Source organism: Budorcas taxicolor, chromosome 8 (genome assembly GCF_023091745.1).
Source record: "Budorcas taxicolor isolate Tak-1 chromosome 8, Takin1.1, whole genome shotgun sequence".
In the NCBI taxonomy this organism is placed as follows: Eukaryota; Metazoa; Chordata; class Mammalia; order Artiodactyla; family Bovidae; genus Budorcas; species Budorcas taxicolor.
The window spans coordinates 26,179,209-26,200,281 of record NC_068917.1 but is presented as its reverse complement, the minus strand read 5'-3'; the positions used below and the strand labels follow the sequence as shown (position 1 = coordinate 26,200,281).

Sequence of the window (21,073 nt, the reverse complement as noted above, 5' to 3'; positions counted from 1 at the left end):
CTTGCCTGAGTGGATTTATAACCTAGAGAGATGCTCAGCAAGGCTGGTCTCCAAGACACTGCCAGAGAGGGTTAGTACTCCAGCAATTGGCATTCTAGTTGTCCCTCTCTTGTTAGGTGATGGGTTTGACCTCTTTCTTCTCTCCTGAAACGAATCCTACATGCATTAACTGAAAGAAAAATGAGGTAGCTGATCTAGAAATTAAAGGACAGTCGCTTGACCCAGGACTTAACCTTTGTTGAGCTTCTGTCAGCAGCAGCCGTGGCCCAGCCTTTCTGTTGTTCATACTGGCCTCATGCTTGCCGTCTGCCACAGCCTCATCCCCAGCTGTGCTGCACTGAAGTTTGCTAACTCAGAAGACATCACTGTGTCAGGGAAAACCACTTCCCTTTGTTCATATTCAGACATTCAGACTTAGATTAGTTTTCTTTTTGCCCACAAAACAACTGTGGAACTTTACTTTCTAGGAAAGTGGCAAAGGGAAAAAACAACAACAAAAATTATGTCTTAAATATGATAGAGCTCAGCCCCTCTGCCTTTCTTCACTTCGCTTTATCTTTCTAACCTCAACGTGAATTAGAACTAGAGCAGGAGCTGAAAGACAAAGCCTGGCCAGCAAGTCACTAAAAGAATGTAGAAACTAAGTGAAAAATTATACTCGAGTAAAGGAAAGAAGGCTATTTCTTCCAGAACGAGTAGCCTGGTTCTCACCGTCCTTCGTTCTCAGAGGAAGAAAGAGACAGAGGAACAGAGACGCCCAGTGGAATCAACTGCCTGAATGAATGACTGAAACTCACTAGATTCAGTGACATAAGCTTCCAGTGAGAGATACCATCACTGAATGTCCTTCCTCCAGCTCTGAAACTCTGAGCAGAAAAGTGTTGAACAGTTTAAGTAAAAGTGTTGAGTAATAAAAACATTCTCATTTAATTGACACATATCCAATCGGATGGGTACATTTGAAGTCACTGGGAGATAGGTAAAATTAATACTTTATATTGATGACATTTTCTTTGGTCATATTGTGAATACATAAGTGAAATCAAAAAAGGAAGTGAAAGTGTATTAAAACAATGAGAAAATGAAAACTACCATGTTCCCTATTTAACGACCTTCCTTAGAAAGCATGGCATCAGAGAAGCTAACTCAAGATTTCACCAGACACTGCCTCAGTCAGCCCGGAAGCAGCCGCATCTTCCCCATGGCTTTCGTGCTCTCTCTACTCATGGCCCTGGTGCTGGTCAGCTACGGCCCGGGAGGATCCCTGGGCTGTGACTTGTCTCCAAACCAAGTGCTGCTTGGCAGGAAGAACCTCAGGCTCCTGGGCCAAATGGGAAAACTCTCCCCTCGCTTCTGTCTGCAGGAGAGAAAAAACTTCGCTTTCCCCCAGGAGATGGTGGAGGGCGGCCAGCTCCAGGAGGCCCAGGCCATCTCTGTGCTCCACGAGATGCTCCAGCAGAGCTTCAACCTCTTCCACACAGAGCGCTCCTCTGCTGCCTGGGACACCACCCTCCTGGAGCAGCTCCGCACTGGACTCCATCAGCAGCTGGACCACCTGGACTCCTGTCTGGTGCAGGTGACTGGAGAGAAAGACTCTGCCCTGGGAAGGACGGGCCCCACCGTGGCTGTGAAGAGGTACTTCCAGGGCATCCATGTCTACCTGAAAGAGAAGGGATTCAGCGACTGCGCCTGGGAAATTGTCAGAATGGAAATCATGAGATCCTTGTCTTCATCAGTCAGCTTGCAAGAAAGGTTAAGAATGATGGATGGAGACCTGAGCTCACCTTGACATGACTCTCACTGACTAAGAGGCCACATCACCCTTGTAAGCTCCCCTGAGGTCATTTCAGAAGACTCTGATTTCTGCTTTAACCACAATGTTTCCTGAATTCAATCAATAGTAATTTCTCAGTAGCAATAAGCAAGTAGATATAAAAAGTATTCAACTGCACGGGGCTCAGTCCATAAGGGACGACTGCCCTGATGTTATTTATATTTATTTATGCATTTTTTTCTTTTATCTCATCATATTTATATTTTCATGTAAAAATGTTTTTCTGCATTGTAATAAAATTTAGAAAATATGTTCATTTCCTTATTCTTCTAATTTGTTTTATTTGTTAATTTCTTATGAAAGTAATTACTTTTTTCATTATGAAGAACTAAATACTTATTTGGTCTACATAAACCTATCGTGGAATAGCATTTGTCCATTTATACTACAGAATAGTTGTATCACTTTTCAGGAAATGATTGTCAAAAGGTAGAATTTCTGGATCCCTGGCAGTCCAGTGGAATGGACTCCATGCTTCCAGTGTGAGAAGCTCAGGTGCCATGGATACCTGGTCAGGGAACTAAGATCCTGCAAGCTGTGGAGTGCAGCCCCCTCCACCCAAAAGAAACAGGTAGAAAGGAGTCTCTGAAACGGCGGTAAATGAGTAGTCCTGAAGCCACAAGTATAACTAGTTTATACCCAATCAACAGAGAATGGCTGGTGTTAGTATGTGGGGGGAGGACTCCCCTCCTCCAGGGAAGCTGCCAACATGTGCTGAGTGGCTGAGCCTGACTCCTGTTACTCTTCCTCCCGCCTTCTCCTCGGTCCTGCTTTACTGAACAATCCACTCCCTTACACTCTATCTTCACTGCCTCCAACACAGGAGCTCTGTTCTGTGATGGTTTCTGGCTTCAAAGTTTCTCTGAGTGGAAATCACTGGAAGAGAGCACAAGTGAAAGGAGAGCTCTAGAAGTTTCAAAACCTTTGAATGCAGCTCTGCTATTTAACAGCAGTGTGACCCTGAAAAATATCACAAACACTGAGGAGATGGATATGGCAACCCCCTCCAGTATTCTTTCTTGAAAATCCCATGGACAGAGGAGCCTGGTGGGCTACAGTCCATGGGTCACAGGAGCTGGACCTGTCTGAACCAACTTAGCATGCATGCAGGCATGCATTCTATCTTGATCTTCTTCTCAAATATGGGGAAAATAACAGTAGTTTTTCATAGGACTACTGTTTGGATCAATAAGTCCATATTACAAGAAGCACAAAAGTGTGCTTGGTGCAAATAATCAGGACAGTGAGTCCCAGAGTAGCTGCCCACAGGGAGCAGACAGGACAGCTGGCCTGAGGCAGTGACTGAAAGGCAACACTGGAAAGATGCTAGGTCTTTGGTAAAAATATTTAACTTGGGGGCTACTTTCACAGTATATTAAGTGTGTGAACTCTCGTGTGCTCAAAGCTGAAGACAATTCCAATTTCTGTGTTTCAGACTTCTAGAAGTATTCTTAAGAAGTCACAGAAATTCTTTGAGGAAGAAGGATTAGTAGAAAATGCTTTGATCTATCATGAAAATAAATAATAGGGAAATCATAGAGATTTCTGCATTCACATGAATGCAGAAAATCACACACATTACTCCTTAATAACGTTTCCTGTTCTTTAGTGTGAGTACTACTCTACTACTTCTTGAAGACATTTCTAAAATCACCTTCTCAACTCTCTGTTGGGTTTCCGTCTTTCAGCAGCAAGGCACAGGCAGGAAGAAAAGAGCAAGGGCCATGCAGTGTGAGGTTCTGCTCTCCATCCCTGAGCTGTCCTGGGTTTGATCCTAGTCGTTTTCCATAAAGACTTCAGTCCCTAAGTGCTGGCAGTGTCACCTCCTAGAGTCGGTCCTTCTCAGAAATTAGTGCCTTTAGAGGAGAGACTGCTACAAGTGTATGCAGGTGTCTTATAACGGAAGCAAGAGTCTTTCTCTGAATAAGGGGCCATGAAGTCAATTTTATTTGTCAAAATATATAAACCTTACACATGCATACTGCCAACTGTCCATGATAACAATGGCTACATTAATCCATATTCAAGACCATAGAAGCTCTTATATGTTCTCACACCTTGACCAAAACAGGGTCTTATCATCTTTTTTAGTTTTTGCCCATCTGACTGGTGACACATAGCATCTAGCAGCAACCATTAGTTTTCCTTTTCCTAATTGATGGCAGTTGTTACCAGTCATACTCCAGGAAAACAGAAAATTCCTTCCAGCCTTCTAGTCCACCCTTGGAACTGCTATGGGAAAGAAAAACAATCTGCAGCCAAAGGAGAAATGTCCTGGAAGGAACTACAGCCCCAGCATCACAGAGTAGCATTGAGGAGAAGAGCTGTGGAGCTGAGACGTTAGTTTTAAGACCACTGCACTAGAACAGATGACAGCCTTTCCCCATCATATCCACTGGAAGTGCAGGCCTCCTCTGTGAATTTCTGATCCATAGAGAATGCACCCACTGCTCTTGCACTGTCTCTTTACCCAGGTAAAGGAGCTCATGATTCATTTTCGTTCAAACTCCGTGATCTCCAGCTGGAAGACACACAGATTGCAAGGTCCTCAACCAGATCCAGGCTGCACACTCACACTGCACTCCTGCCATCTGGCTGGTATCCAGTCTGAATTTCATTTGTGACCAAAAAGTTTGAGGTTTTCCTGTATTCAAAGCCCAGAACTGTCTTCTGTTCAACCTGATGAACTAGGTCATGACCTGCTCTAGTTTTCAGGCCTTTAAAAATCTATCTTGATGATGATGTCTTCCAAAGATGCATGCTGGAATCATATACCCAACTGCCTATTTCACAGTTGGTGTCTACTGAGCACACATTATGCTGAAATCAAAATCATTTTAATTGCAATTTTTTAAACAACTTATCCATATGAGAAGACATTTTGAAAAAGTTCATGAAACTCTCCAATGAAAAACTGACTTAAAAAAAATGCTTAATAGATGACCTTTGGTTAAAAGAAATGAGAGGAAAAAAGGATTTTGTAAATTGAGATGAGTTGTTCAAAGTAGTTACTGGGTCATAAGTCTGTCAAATATGGCTTTCGCTCAGATGAAGAGAGAGATACAAAGAAGTAATATTGAAAACATTACTGATGATTTTGCTTCCATTAAAGCCAGGAACTTAAAGTACTGGTGTGGCACAAGGAAAATAGTTGAATTTGATGTGAGTTGAAGACTTATACATTTTAAAACATTTTTCAACCAATGAACATGACAAGAGAAATTAACTATTTATATTAATGTTAAATGAAATAATTTTCCCTTTACCTAGGAGCTTCTTTAGAAGTCTGTTTTGTCCCCAAGTCTTCCCACTGGAGGGTCCCAGTATCTAGTAGATTCCCATCCAGATTGTAGATACCTTTCCCCTTTCCCTGAATTACTCCTTTGCCCATTAAACAAGGGCTTCCCTTGTGGCTCGGCTGGTCAAGATCTGCCGGCAATGAGGGAGACCCTGGTTCAATCCCTGAGTTGGGAAGATCTCCTGGAGAAGGGAAAGGCTACCCACTTCAGTATTCTGGCCTGGAGAATTCCATGGACTGTATAGTCCACGGGGTCGCCAAGAGTCAGACACGACTGAACGACTTCCACTCACTCCAAAACAACCCCGAATCTGAAAACATACCACAACATGCTGTGATATCCAGCCGTCAATCGCGGCATTCAAGGGCACCGGTGTGAAACGCTCTGGCTAAAGTCTTCTCCCAGGAAGGGGAGGATGGACGCAATGGTAGCTTATCTAGAATTTGGAGGTGCAGAAATCAAAGGCTCTGAGCGACGCGGCGCAAAGCTCGCCTGGGCAGTGGGCCCGAAAAGGAAGTTTCCTCTCTGTTCTCGCGGCCCCAAGCTCTCCCTGGGCCCCGGCGGCGCCTCGCTCCCGTCGCGGCTCCTGCCCACGGCCACCCGCGAGTTCTCCCCGTGGATCTGATGCCCCAGGGGGCAGCCCTGCAGGCGGGCCCGCTGGGTGGGCGGTGCGGGTCTGTCAGTTACTGAGAGATCGGGCGCCCCCTCCCGGCCGCTGGGGCGCAGCAAAAGGAGTTTGGAGGGCTCCGGAGTTAAGTGCAGGACCTGAACTGCTTCAGAGAGGCCCAGGTGAAGTGCTGAATTTCTGCACTCCTGGTCTCCCTGCTGATGGCAATGGGGAGGCTCTGCTCCATCCCTCACATTTCACCTGTTAGCTTAGGTCGTCTTCTATTCTTTTTGTCATTTCCCAAATTCATATAATTTGGAAGCAAATGTTTGTTGCTGAACCACAAAAGACACCAGGATTCTTGGCCTCTGGAAAAGAATTCAATCCAGGGCCAGTAACGAGGCTGGATGTCTCAGAACTTTTGTGTAACAAAGTTTTATAAAGTATAACAGAGATAGAGAACGCTTCTGACATAGACATCAGAAGGGGGCAGTAAGAGTGCCCTGTGCTAGTCTTTAGCCAGATGTCACATAGCTACTGCTGCTGCTGCTGCTGCTGCTGCTAAGTCGCTTCAGTCATGTCTGACTCTGTGTGACCCCACAGATGGCAGCCCACCAGGCTCCCCTGTCCCTGGGATTCTCCAGGCAAAAACACAGGAGTGGATTGCCATTTCCTTCTCCAATGCATTCTGCTAATTAGAGAAAGGAAATGTCTCAAAACTCAGAGAAGGGCACCAGGCCCCTCACCCACAACATGCATTGAGATAACATTGGCACCAGGTGAGTCATCCCCGGCCATAAAATAATTGACATGAATCTTGAAGAAAGGCAGATTTCCAAACAAATATACAGTTTCATTAACACAGATTAGGAGAACAATGTATAACAGACTGGTTTGTCAAGTCGGTTCTGAGCCTTTAGGTGGAACTGACTTGAACACAGAGTCTAGGGCAAATACACAGTATATTAACAGCTTAAGACAAACATTTCCATAAAAAAAATGCATTGGTTAGCTCAAGGTTTGGGAAAAGTTAAGTTCAGGTGGAACCAGGTGTCATTATGGCAACACAGAATTTGAAGAGAAACCTCTATTTAAATTTGTATAGAGAAGGGGAACAAATATAACACTAGTTTGTTTCCTCCTGCCGCTTAAGAGAGAGAGAAAAAATGTCTGACACTTGGAGCCTGTTTCCTCTGTTTGGAGACCCCTGGCCTTCCTGCCCGTTACCCTCTCAAAAGCATTAAGTATTTTTTTTACTTACAGTCACAAGAGCCATCAGCTTGGTGTTTTCTACAGAGGATTCACTGAAATGTTTCTAACCCAATCTCCTGCTGGAGTCAAAACTCATAAGGATCTTGTCCATCATGTATCCCCAATTTATGGTGAGGATTCATTGCACAATCTATATGAATCATCTTGGACAGTTAAACATGATTATTTTATAATTATTAGAATTATTAATTTTTTCGATCACATTTAGACTTTCAGTAATAACTACCAACTGATAATTTCATTTTGCTTATTATACAAAATAATCAGATACGTTGTAAATCGCTCAGCTTATCTAGAATTTGGAGGTAGATGTGAACTAATGGAAATAAGAGGTTTGTCACATCGAGGTATGAAACAACAAGGGTGCATCTCGTATTAGAAATGAACTAGGAAATTAAGTGAGGGCTCAATGCACGCAGTGTGCCCAGGCATCACGGTCTAGATGAGCAGTTTGGAATCTGACATGTTAGGTTTTGAAAACTGGATGATATTTTATTCAAATTAAGTCTTGGCAGGAGGCTCTTCGAAACAAAACTATTAACTCAGTTTCAACTATGCTGGAAGTATTGCGTGAGTCCCTCACAAAGGCTAAGGAGTTTGTAGTTGTTGTCACTGTCGTTTCTGATAAACACTGATAGTCTGTGAAATTTTTCTGGCAGGTCCTTGGTAATCATGTCCACGGTAGTCTTGTAACATTTAATTAGCAATCAGTTCAGGAAGGAGGTGCAATAAAAAGTGAGGGCAGCATCACGGAACGTGTTCTTACTCCTCACTAATATCAAGAATGAAATATATGCTAGTGAATCCTTGCCATAAACACAGTACCTTGGTATCTCCTTACTACCGTGTTACAGACTGAATGTGTGTGCGTTCCCCAAATTCATGTATTGAAACCCTCCCCGTTGACTTCCCTGATGGTCCAGGGGCCAGGACTCCATGCTCCCAAAGCAGGGAGCCTGAGCTGGATCTCTCGCCAGGAAACTAGATTCTGATTGGCAAGCAGGACTTCCCATGGCTTAAGTAAAGATCCTGCATGAAGCAACCAAGATCCAAGAACCAGCACACATCGACTAAGACATGCCACAGCCAAATAAACAGACAAAATAAATATTTTAAAAATTCTTAAAAACCCACAGAAACCCAACCCATCAATGTGATAGTACCGAGAGCTGCAATATTAGGGAGATCATGAGGGTTAGTAATCAATAAAATTCAGGTATTATTTTTAATGTCATAGTTACTATTAGCTAGACTAAGATCAGGCTCTTTTGGAATCATTTAATTCCCTTTCATTCTAGTTATTTCAAAGCATATTCTCTTTGCCCAGGTGGATTTATCACCTACTCAGATGATCAGCAAGGCTGGTCTCGTCGACCCTGCCAGAGAGCACTAGTGTTCGAGCAACTGGGGCTCTGATTGCCTGTCTCTGGTGAGCTGGTGAGTGTGACTTCTTCCTCCTCCCCTTATACTGACCACATGCTGATTCAAGAAAAGAAAAATTAGGTGGCTGGTCTTACAAAGCTGAGGGCAGTCAACAGATCAAGGACTTGTCCTTCTTTGCGCTTCTGTAAGAAGCAGCCCTGTCCCAGCCTTTCTGCTGTTCATATTGGCCTCATCGTTTCCCTCTGCCTCAGACTTGTCCCCAGCTGTGCTGCACTGAAGTTTGCTAACTCAGAACACGTCACTGGGTCAGGGGAAAACCACTTCCCTTCTTTCATATTCACGACATTGAGACTTACTCTTGTTTTCTTGTTGCCCACAAAAAAACTGTGCAATTTTACTTTCTAGAAAATGTGCAAAGAGAAACAAAAAAAATCTAACGTCTTGAAAGCGATAGAGATGCAGCCCCTCTGGCTTCTTTACTTCCCTTTGCTGTTCTCACATCATCATCAATTACAACCGCAACAGGAGCAATGAGACAAACCTTGTCCAATAAGTCAGTCAGTGCAGTGCAGTTCAGTCGCTCAGTCGTGTCCGACTCTTTGCAACCCCATGAACTGCAGCATGCCAGGCCTCCCTGTCCATCACCAACTCCCAGAGCCTACCCAAAATAAGTCACAAACTGAATATAAAAAGTCTAAAGGAAAAATTACACTCAAGGAAAGAGGACTATTTCTCCTGATCAAGTAGGCTGGGTCTCACTGCCCTGCATTCTCAGAGGAACAGAGATGCGTGGTGGAATCAACTGCCTGAATGAACAGCTGTAACTCACTAGATTCCGTGACATAAGCTTCCAATAAGAGACAACAGCAATACTGAATCTCCATCCTCCAGCTCAGAAAGTTAGAGCAGAACAAGTGTCGAACAGTTTAAGTAAAAGAGTTGAATAATAAAAACTATACTTAGCCGGGGAGATATTATTTATCTACTAAAAGCAAAATAATTGCAGTTGGAAATCCCTCCACCAACTTGCACAAATGCACTTTTGCTCTCAAGGACTGAGCTTTGCTGAAACTTTGGACACCTGGGGAAACGGGTCAGAGAAGAAGAGGTCACCACTGACAACTAGGGTCCTTCACACAAACACTGCAGGTGAAAGTTGATGGTTCACGAAGACGATTTATTTTCCTAACAAGTAAACAAGCCCTCCACAGAAAGGAGATGTTTGAGTCCTCAGGATGTGGTGAGTCTGCCCTAAGGGAGGGAGTCCAGCAGGTGAGCAAGGGGACTCTGTCACCCAGAGGACAGGGGGTGGCGCCATGTGATCTCTCCTGTGTGAGTGAGGTGCTGCTGGGGAAATACAATTATCCTGGAATCAGAGTCTCCCCACCCATATTATCTGAGAAGAACCAGAATTCTTGGTAGGGGTATTGGCCGGGCCAGCAAAGGACAATAGGTCTTCAGTATGAAAACGGTGGAAAGCAAGCGTGATGTCTGTAATAGTCCTGACTTCATGGTTCCCTGAAGCACAACCACATGGACCTGCAGGGACGTGTTCTAGAAGGAAGAGAAACATGAGGGAGCTCATGGACTCATAATAATCAGCCTCTTCTCTAAATCAGACACTAAAGAAAACCCATCCTTTGTTTCAAACAGTTTATTTGCTAGAGTGACCTGGTAAATCCCTGATAAATACAGAGCCTGCCTTCCAAAGTAAAGGAAGAAACAGAAATTGAGCCCAGGATCAGGGCCAAAAATGTGTTCATGGAACAGAGAAGAGCTACATTTACACATGAAGGAGAAAGAGTGGTAATGTTTGTGCTGAGAAAGCGACATCATTTCTGATGTAAGACAAAGACCTTTCTCATTTGATTGATAAATATCCATTTGGGTGGGTACTTTTGAGGTTATCGGGAAATAGATAAAATTACTAGTTTAGACTGATGACAATTTCTTTGACCATATTCAGAATAAACAAATAAAAATCAAAAAAAGGAAGTAAAAGTGTATAGAAATGATTAGAAAATGAAAATTACCATGTTTCCTATTTAATGGCCTCGCTTAGAAAGCATGGCATCAGAGAGCCTACCTCAAGGTTGCACCTGACACCGTCTCAGCCAGCCCAGCGGCAGCCTCATCTTCCCATGGCCTTCGTGCTCTCTCTACTCATGGCCCTGGTGCTGGTCAGCTACGGCCCAGGAGGATCCCTGGGCTGTGACCTGTCTCCAAACCAAGTGCTGCTTGGCAGGAAGAACCTCAGGCTCCTGGGCCAAATGAGGAGAATCTCCCCTTGCTTCTGTCTGCAGGACAGAAAAGACTTTGCTTTCCCCCAAGAGATGGTGGAGGGCGGCCAGCTTCAGGAGGCCCAGGCCATCTCTGTGCTCCATGAGATGCTCCAGCAGAGCTTCAACCTCTTCCACACAGAGCGTGCCTCTGCTGCCTGGGATACCACCCTCCTGGAGCAGCTCCGCAGTGGACTCCATCAGCAGCTGGATGACCTGGAGGCCTGCCTGGGGCAGGTGATGGGAGAGGAAGACTCTGCCCTGGGAAGGATGGGCCCCACCCTGGCCGTGAAGAGGTACTTCCAGGGCATCCGTGTCTACCTGAAAGAGAAGGGATACAGCGACTGCGCCTGGGAAATCGTCATAGTGGAAATCATGAGATCCTTCTCTTCATCAGCCAGCTTGTAAGAAAGGTTAAGAATGATGGATGGAGGCCTGAACTCACCTTGACGTGACTCTCACTGACTAAGATGCCACATCATCTCTGGACACTCATCTGCGGCCATTTCAGAAGACTCTGATTTCAGCTTTAGTCACAAAATTTATTGAATTACTTCAGCCAATACTTTGTCAGTAGTAAATGAATATACATAAATTTTTTTGGCTGCAGGTGCATCAGTCCTGAAGTGAAGACTGCCCTGATTTTATTGTTTGTTTGCTTATTTATTTTGTTATATTTATTCTTTTATCTCTTCATATTTATTTTTCCAAATAAAATATTTTTCTTTACATTGTATTAAAATTTAACAAATACATTCACATTTTTATTTCATTAAATTTGTAATTTGCTTTATTTATTAAATATTATCAAGGTGAACTTCTTGAATTTTTTACCAATTTATGTTTAATTGCTAGGTAAATTTGAACTCTTTTGTGACCCCATCGATTATAGCCCACCAAGCTCCTCTGTCCATGGGATTCTCCAGGCAAGACCACTGGAGTATGTTGCCATTTCCAGGGGATCTTCCCAACCAAGGATGGAATCTGGAATCTGCATTTCAGGCAGATTCTTTACTGTCTGAGCCACAAGGGAAGACACCTGTTTGAAAGAAATGAGAGAAAAAGGGATTTTGTAAACTGAAATTAATTATTTACAATAGTTACTGGGTCATCAGTACAGTTCAGTTCAGTTCAGTCGCTCAGTCGTGTCCAACTCTTTGCGACCCCATGAACTGCAGAATGCCAGGCCTCCCTGTCCATCACCAACTCCCAGAGTCCACCCAAACTAACGCCCATTGAGTCAGTGATGCCATCCAACCATCTCATCCTCTGTCGTCCCCTTCTCCTCCTGCCCTCAATCTTTCCCAGGATCAGGGTCTTTTCAAATGAGTCAGCTTTTCCCATCAGGTAGCCAAAATATTGGAGTTCCAGCTTCAACATCAGTCCCTTCAATGAACACCCAGGACTGATCTTTAGGATGGACTGGTTGGATCTCCCTGTAGTCCAAGGGACTCTCAAGAGTCTGCTCCAACACTACAGTTCAAAAGCATCAATAGAGAAAATATCTTAACTTGATATTTAAGACTTATAAAGTTTAAGTTATTCATAATTACTTATAAATTATAAGAATCTGCCTGCAATGCAGGGGTCCCCGGTTCGATGACTGGGTCAGCAACATTTCCTTGGAGAAGAACTAGGTACCCACTCCAGTGTTCTTGGGCTTCCCTAATGGCTCATCTGGTAAAGAAGCTGCCTGCAATGTGGGAGACTGGGTTCGATCCCAAGATCTCCTGGAGAAGGGAATGCCTACCCACTCTAGTATTCAGGCCTGGAGAATTCCATGGACTGTATAATCCATGGGGTCACAAAGAATGACTGAATGACTTTCACTATAAATTTTGAATATTTTTTAACCAATTAACATTGCAAGAGAAATTAACCATTTATATTAATATTAAATGAAATACTTTTCAGTCTCAGTCTTGTCCCCAAGTCTTCCCACTGGAGGGTCCGAATATCTCGTAGATTCCTGTCCAGATTTCAGGTGCCTTTCCCTTTCCCTGAATCCCTGAAAGAATTAGTCTTTCTCCACAGAAACAATCCTGAATTTGAAAATACTTCACAACATGCTCTGATTTCCAGCCATCAATCACAGCATAAAGGGCACCAGTGTAAACCGCTCTGGCCAAAATCTCCACCTAGGACGGGGAGGGTGGACATGAGGGCAGGTGCAGAAATCTAAGAATCTGAGAAAAGTAGCATTAAAGCTCCCCTGGGCGGTGGGACCTAAAAGGAAGCTTCCTCACTGCTCTCGCGGCCCCAGGGGCTCCCCGGCTATGGCGGGTCAACGCTCTTGACGGGGACTCCTTGGTTCTCCCCTGGATCCTGCGCAGGAGTTCGCGGCGCTGGACCTGGAGGCGCGTCCGGTCCATTACTGAGAGTTCAGGTGCACATCCCGGCCGCTGGGGCGCAGCGAAGGGAGCTTGGAGGACTTAGCTTAGTGCAGGACCTGAGCTGTTTCACTGAGACCCAGATGAAGTGCTGAATTTCTGAAACTCTGGTCTCCCTGCTGATGGCAACCGGGATGCTCTGCTCCATCCCTAACGTTTCACCCCTTAGCATATGTCGTCTTCTATTCTTCCAGTCATTTCCCATATTCATGTATTTGGTAGCATGAAGCATTTTTAACCTAAATCCACAAGAGCCCTGTCAGCTTGGTGTTTTCTACAGTTCTCAATGTTTAGTTGCTAAGTCTTATTCGACTCTTTGTGACCCAGTGGACTGTAGCCTGCCAGGCTTCTCTGTATGGGATTTCCCAGACAATACTGGAGTGCCTTGCCATTTCCTCCTCCAGAGGACCTTCCCAACCCAGGGATCTAACACTCTTCTCCTGCATGGACACGTGGATTCTTTAATCCGCTGAAAGATTCTTTCCCACCAGGGAAGCATGTTTCCTACAGACTCATTGAAATGTTTGTAATCCAATCTCTTGCAATAGCTATAATTCTCAAGGGTCTTATCTATCATGCATCTCAAATTTATGGTGATGGATAATTGAGAAATCTATATGAATCATCTTGGACGGTTAAATATGATTCTTTTATAATTATTAGAAATATTAATTTTGTCAGTCACATTTAGACTCTCAGAAAGAATTACCAGTTGATAATTTCATTTTGCTTATTACATAAAATAATCATGATACTTTGTAAATTGCTCAATTCATCTAGAAATCTGGAGGTAGACGATAAACTAATGAAAATATAGAGTACTGTAACAGCAAGGTAAGGAAAACAAAGGCACAATGTGTGTTAGTGAAATAGGAAAATAAGCGATGGTTCAATACAGACAATTTGCACAGGTGTTTATGGTATGGATGGGGAGGTGGAGTTTCGAATTTGACATAATAGATTTTGAAACCTGGACTTGCCATTTTTTTTTTTTTTTTTGCCATTTTCTTATTAGGTTGTTTTATTCAAATCAAGTCTTAGCAGGTGGCTCCTGGAAATGAGAATATTTGCAACTCAGGCTCAACTGTGTTGGAAGGATTAAGTGTCCCTTTGAAGGGCTAAGGAATTTGTAGTTGGTGTCAACATCATTTTTTATAAAGACTGAAAGTCTGTGCAATTTGGCAAGTTCTTGGTAATCATGTTCACAGTAGCACTGTACATTTATTTAGTAATCAATTCAGGATGAATGAGCCATAATGAGGGATGACAGCATCAAGGAATGTGTTATCCTCAAATAAATATCAAGAATGAAGTATATTCTAATGAATCTGCAATAAACACAATGTCTCGGTATCTTCTTGTTACCATGTTACAGGTTGAATGTGTGTGTGTTCCCAAAATTCATATATTGAAATCTACCTCCACCATGCAATCATATCAGGAGGTGGGATATTAGAGAAATCAATAGGGTTAGAGGAGATTATGAGGGGGGATTCCTCATGCACAGGATTACTGTCTTCATGAGGCTCACAAGACACTTTGCTTCCTCTCTGCTCTCCACCATGTGAGGACATAGAGAGACATTGACAATCTGCAACCCAGAAGAGGGTTCTCAACGGACCTCCACCCTGCTGGCACCCTGATCTCACACTTGCAGCCCCCAGGATTGTGACACATAAAGTTCTGCCACTGATGAGCCACCAGAGGCTGGGACCTGTTAGAGCAGCCTGAACCAAGACACAGGGCATGGCACATTTAGCTCCTGCAGTCCACTAGTTGAGGTTGTGTGTAAATACTTCATGTTCAAAGCATACATGACAGAGAAGAAATTGTCATGTGTAATTATTCTCAATCCCCTTCTTCAGAAAGAAAACTGATAATCTGCACTCACAAGTAAAAACCATAGAGTCTGAATCAGAGAGGGAAGAATGATGGCCCACCTGAAGAACATCTAAAGGACATTAAGAGCACTGATGAAAGAAAGGAAACAGCAAGAGAAATTAGGCAACAGGAACGAATGCTCTGCCTTCTAGTTCTTCCCAAGGGACAATGGGAAAAATATACCTAAAATAATTTTTATTTTAATATATTTTGAAAAACACTTGGATATTTAAAAAATCATTTAACTGTTTAGCCAATTGTTCCCTATCTATGGCATGATCCAAATATTTGCATGAACCATTCCTTTAATCAGTAACCAGTCAGAGAGGGGGCAGTGAAATTAACCAATTTGCTTAACTTCATGTTTTGGAGAAAGTCAGTAAATTTCAGTACCTTGAGAATTAAAATATTTCCCCTTAATTCCTGAGTTTTCCTGCCAACTTGTTCAAGAAGAAATCTGTTGCTTTCATGTTTTAACTTTTTTTTCTTATTATCCATAATAGGCCAGGAAATATTTTTTTTAGTTTAATCTGTACAGGGATAAATATTCTGAAGGCAGGAAGTAACAGCTCCCCGGTCCTTGGCGCTGGTGGTGGCCATGCTCTGACTCACCCCCAGGACATCCTGGACACCTTCCAGGGGTCCTATCACCACCACCAGGTTCCCTGTCTCTGAGCTGTGGCTGGATGGCGCCAGAAGGGACCCGAATTGGTAAAATCGACCCCAACTCACTGACTCCTCACCTGAAGCCCTTCAGTAAATGGAATCCTTCCTGGAAAATAAACCACAAAGCTCCAGGGAAGGCTTGGAAAATGCAAGGTTCTGAGCTTCCAACCAGAGAATACTGTCGGTGGCAGGGCTACAAGGCTCGCTCTTCAGCTCTCAGCACGGTGAAAACAAAAAGTTTCTCCCCGCAATAGTAAATCAGGATCAAAAGACTCACTGAGGATGCTGTGCCCTGATGGTCTGCAGAGCCCAGAACTGCAAACTCTCCAAAGTGGGCATCCAAAAGGAACCCGAGAAAAAGAGCTCTTTGGCCCTCCTACAGCTGTCTGGAGAAGCGCACTGTCCAGGGCTCAAGGGAAGGATATTTTCTTGCTATTTTTGAGTTGCTAAATACAGTGCTCAATCCTGTCTGACTCTTTGTGACCCCATGGACAGCAGCACGCCAGGGTTCCCTGTCCTTCACTATCTGCTGGAGTTTGCTCAAATTCATAACCACTGAGTTGGTAATGCCATCCAACCATTTCCTCCTCTATCGCCCTCTTCTCCTCCTGCCCTCAGTCTTCCCCAGCATCAGGGTCTTTTCCAATGTGTTGGCTCTGTACATCAGATAGCCAAAGTACAGGGCTTCCCTGGTAGCTCAGATGGTAAAGAATGTATCTGCAAGTGCGGGAGACTCGGGTTTGATCCCCGGGTCAGGAAGATCGCCGGAAAAGGGAATGGCAACCTACTCCAGTATTCTTGCCTAGAGAATTCCATGGACAGAAGAGCAACTGGCTGGCTATGGTCCATGGGGTCACAAAGATGAGACACGACTGAGCAACTAACGGTTACTTACTTATTGGAGCTTCAGCTTCATTATCAATCCTTCCAATGCTTTTCAGGGTTGATTTCTTGACTGGTTTGATCTCCTTGCTATCCAAGGGACTCTCAAGAGTCTTCTCCAGCGCCATAATTTGAAAGCATTGATTCTACTGCACTCAGCCTTCTTTATCCACCTCTCACATCCATACAAGACCATTGGAAATACCATAGCTTTGACTATACTGACATTTGTTGTCAAAGTGATGTTTACTCTTTTTCACATGCTGTCTAGTTCTGTCATAGCTTTTCTTCCAAGGAGCAAGTGTCTTTTAATTTTGTAGCTGCAGTCAATGTCCACAGTGATTTTGGAGACTAAGAAAAGAAAATTTGTCACGGTTTCCACTCTTTCCCCATCTATTTGGCATAGATGTCAGAAGTTTAGGTGTTTTGATGTTGAGTGTTATGCCAGCTTTTTCAGTCTCCTCTTTCACCCTCATCAAGAGGCTCTTTAGTTCCTCTTCACTCTCCTCCATTGGATTGGTATCATGGTATTTTAGTATTTATTCCTATCAAAGTTGTTAAGAATATCCATAAGTATGTCAACAGCTAAACAGAAAGGAATGTTATAAAATTGAGATGAATATTCAGCAGACAGGGAATTAAAAATTGATTTCTGAAAGGAAACAAAGTTAAAGTACTTCAAAATAAATATGAAGAAAATAGCCTAAGATTTTCAATGATTTTGAGTTTTGAAAGATTTTTAAGCCTATCTATACTGTGGTATTATTATATATTTTTATATGAATTTCATATGAATATGTAATTTGGTACATTACTATTTATATAAATACATATTCTCCATTAAAAGTCATTCTGCAAACTCATTCATAAAGTTAAATAAAATTCAATAGCTTTTACATTTAATGTACACCGTTCATTTTATGGCATTGTTAACCCTAGGGTGAATACAACAAGGAGTTTTGCACTTTGTTTTTCCATGTATAAAGATATGCATGGAGTATAAAGATATGCATGGAGTACAAAGATGGATCCACAGCATAACTGTGTTGTCAAAATTTCATGGTGGGGTGATTAGGAAAAAAAATAATCTCAGAAGATTTTGTCAGGAAGGAAAGGCAATAATGAAAAGAATGTTTGCGAAACACTGTCCTAACCCATTTGGAGAGTGCAAATTGAAAAGCAAAAACAAAAATAGCAAGTAAGAGGGAACTTTCAGAAAATGGAAACCATGGGCTCCTATTTAACACACAGGCTTGAAGGAAGGGCTTCAGAGAACCTAGAGAGCAGGTTCACAGAGTCACCCACCGCCCCAGCCCAGAAGCATCTGCAAGGTCCCGATGGCCCCAGCCTGGTCCTTACTCCTGGCCCTGCTGCTGCTCAGCTGCAATGCCATCTGCTCTCGGGGATGCCACCTGCCTCACACCCACAGCCTGGCCAACAGGAGGGTCCTGATGCTCCTGCAACAACTGAGGAGGGTCTCCCCTTCCTCCTGCCTGCAGGACAGAAAAGACTTCACATTCCCCCAGGAGGCGCTGGGTGGCAGCCAGTTGCAGAAGGCTCAAGCCATCTCTGTGCTCCACGAGGTGACCCAGCACACCTTCCAGCTCTTCAGCACAGAGGGCTCGGCCGCCGCGTGGGACCAGAGCCTCCTGGACAAGCTCCGCGCTGCACTGGATCAGCAGCTCACTGACCTGCAAGCCTGTCTCAGGCAGGAGGAGGGGCTGCGAGGGGCTCCCCTGCTCAAGGAGGACTCCAGCCTGGCTGTGAGGAAATACTTCCACAGAGTCACTCTCTATCTGCAAGAGAAGGGACACAGCCCTTGTGCCTGGGAGGTTGTCAGAGCAGAAGTCATGAGAGCCTTCTCTTCCTCAACAAACTTGCAGGAGAGATTCAGGAGCAAGGACTTACACACACCTGGTTCAACACGGAAGTGATTCTCATGGACCAACAGACCACACTTCCTCCTGCGCTGCCACGTGGAAGACTCATTTCTGCTGTCATCATGGCCTGAATTGATTCAATTTGTCAAAGGTTTTCAGGAAGATTAAAGGATCACATGCTCTACTCTACAGGAACTACTCCCTCACAGATACTCAAGCTGATCTATCTGCTTATTTATCTACATGGACATTTATCTACTTTAATATTTATTTATCTATTTATATTTACTAAAATTATTTTGTTCATATAATATTATGTATGTATGCTTAAGGGAAAATACATATTTTATATTTAGTCAGCTTATAATTTTTCTCGTTCATTAAGTTTTTACTATTAAAACACATCCTTTGCTTTTTTCTTTAAAAAAGAAACACCAAGCTGAATTGCACAACTTGATTAAAGAATTTATTTTACAAGTCCTTGACCCATTTTTTTTATATGCAGATTAGAATGAAAAATACACTTCCTTTTGCCAGGTTACGTGTTGCTCTCAAAACATAGATATAAACATAACTAATTCAATCATTTTTATAACGTTGATTTTTTAAAAGGAAATTATATCAAATCAATAATCAGTTAATTCATATTAAAATGTTAACTATTTTAAAAATAGTACTAATTAGTAGCAGAAATGAATATCAGTTAGGTTGAGTTCCACAATAAAAGGGAGAAAATTGGAATACTGCCAGTAGAATATGGACCAAGCTGTGGAGGATATAAAAAGTTAACCACTATAGGTAATAAGTAAACATATCAGTGCAAATGTCCACTGGATATTGGAGATGGCAATTTACAAGCAATTTCATTAAATATAAAGCATGGAACAGAAAAACCGATCAAATCGGAAAAGAGTATAAAATGAGAAAAGGACTTAAAATTGAGTCCTATGAGCTCAACCTTAAAAGGGAGGGAACACCACAAAGGATTCTTGTCAACTGAAAGAATACTGGCAACATGACTGCCGGGAGTTCAGTTTTTCGGGTGGACTTACTGAGGATTCTAGCCAAGAGGAGAGAGTCTACGCAGCTCTGAGGAACTGCTTCAAGGTTTTAGAGGGGTCAGTATGTAAATGTGATTGTGGTAAAGGGGTTACACGCCATCACTTGGTAGAAGGTGGCTGAGAGTCAGCAGGAACAGGCATCTCCATGAATGATTGTAGTGCTCTTCTACCTATGAGAAGTTGCAAAAACGGTTCATAACTTTTTCTCAGGAAAATTACCTAACTCTCTGCTGGTCTGTTGTGTTAGTTTCCCAGAGCACAGAGTGCCTCTTTCCTGATCTCCACCCTGAACTTCTATCAGAGCCTGCTGGAGGCCAGGGAACACAATGGGTATAGAAGAAGATGCCAAGTGACATTTTAGCTGTCATCTTAAAGGAGAAAAGTCAGAGTTCATGTGGCTAGAAATTGATGCTCTTCCTTTGTTCTTAAACTCACGAGAAAAGTCAAGAATTTAAAATACAAAGATCCTAGGGGTCAGCTCTTATAGGGTTAATAAAGTGATTTTACTGTATCTCAATGAAAAAATCACTCATAAAATCTTAGATTTACCACCTCATGGCTTGTGGGACGTCATTTTTCATACCAGGGACTGAATCCAGGTCACAGTGTGAAAGGGCCAGATCCTCACCTGTAGCAAAGTCCCACTCACTTATTTATTTTTTTCAATTAACAGAAAAATCTATTCCCCTCTAACTACTCAAGAGCAATTTTGTTTGTTTTGATTAGACCTTAAAGAGATTTCTCTAGACCAAAGACCACCTCCCTTATTGCCCTACAAAGCCATTTAGCATTTGCAGGGGATTTAAGGGCTTTTTGTCATCTCATTCTCCTCCTTCAACTTATTTTGTTGGTTTCCCAGTATCATGTCCATTTGAACCCTTCACTCTTTTAATGGGCTTGTTCAGACAAATCATCGTAAAGCTCCTTAGGTGTACCTTTGTATTTGGGACATTGGGAATAGTTCAATGCTCCAGATTGATATTTCTCTCCAGTTGTATAAATGGTGTGATCCAAATAGGGTTAATGAGAGATCTGAGTTAATATTTTAAAGAGCTTAAAATGGCAAGTCCATTAGTAGCAAACAAAATTCAGTTATTACTTGTTAATATTATGATTACTATTACCCAAATTAACATAATGATCTTTGGAATTATCTGATTCCCTTTTATTTAATTCTAGCTTTCACAAAGCATCTTTGCATTGCTGAGTGGATTTATCACCAGTACAGATGCTCAGCAAGGCTGGTCTCCACGATTCTGCCAGAGAGGGTTAGTGTTATACCAGCTGAGGTTCTGCTTATCAGTTTCTTATGAGCTGATGGGTGTGACTTCTTCCTTCTCTCCTGAAACTGATCTTACATGGATTAAATGAAAGAAAAATGAAGGAACTGATCTTGCAAAGCAAAAGGCAGTCAACCGACCCAGAACATTTCCTTCATTGAGTTTCTGGCAGACCCAGCTCTGTCCCAGCCTTTCTGTTGTTCATACAGGCCTCATCCTTCCCCTCTGCCTCAGCATGTCCCCAGCTGTGCTGCACTGAAGTTTGCTAACTCAGAATATGGCATTGTGTCAGGGGAAAGCCACTTCCCTTTTTTCATATTCATGACATTCAGATTGACATTGGTTTTCTTTTGGTCTCC

The 21,073-nt window shown here is 42.9% G+C and overlaps 3 protein-coding genes across 3 annotated transcripts; all 3 read left to right on the top strand.

The window, feature by feature from the left end:
- The first annotated feature begins 1,122 nt into the window (after nucleotides 1-1,122).
- On the top strand, nucleotides 1,123-1,789 carry LOC128052306 (interferon omega-1-like). The gene has a single exon (XM_052644815.1). It carries the CDS (start codon nucleotides 1,127-1,129, stop codon nucleotides 1,787-1,789), a length of 663 nt encoding a protein of 220 aa, XP_052500775.1. The 5' UTR covers nucleotides 1,123-1,126.
- Nucleotides 1,790-10,443: 8,654 nt separating this feature from the next.
- Nucleotides 10,444-11,082, top strand: LOC128052318 (interferon omega-1-like). Its single transcript, XM_052644837.1, has one exon. The coding sequence runs from the start codon at nucleotides 10,444-10,446 to the stop codon at nucleotides 11,080-11,082; it is 639 nt and encodes a 212-aa protein (XP_052500797.1).
- A 6,748-nt stretch (nucleotides 11,083-17,830) lies between these two features.
- On the top strand, nucleotides 17,831-18,427 carry LOC128052694 (interferon alpha-H-like). The gene has a single exon (XM_052645258.1). It carries the CDS (start codon nucleotides 17,831-17,833, stop codon nucleotides 18,425-18,427), a length of 597 nt encoding a protein of 198 aa, XP_052501218.1.
- Nucleotides 18,428-21,073: the final 2,646 nt, after the last annotated feature.

What these genes read in the sequence shown, in the direction of transcription:
- LOC128052306 (XM_052644815.1), top strand. Translation starts at nt 1,127, where the DNA reads ATGGCATCAGAGAAGCTAACTCAAGATTTCACCAGACACTGCCTCAGT.
- LOC128052318 (XM_052644837.1), top strand. Translation starts at nt 10,444, where the DNA reads ATGGCCTCGCTTAGAAAGCATGGCATCAGAGAGCCTACCTCAAGGTTG.
- LOC128052694 (XM_052645258.1), top strand. Translation starts at nt 17,831, where the DNA reads ATGGCCCCAGCCTGGTCCTTACTCCTGGCCCTGCTGCTGCTCAGCTGC.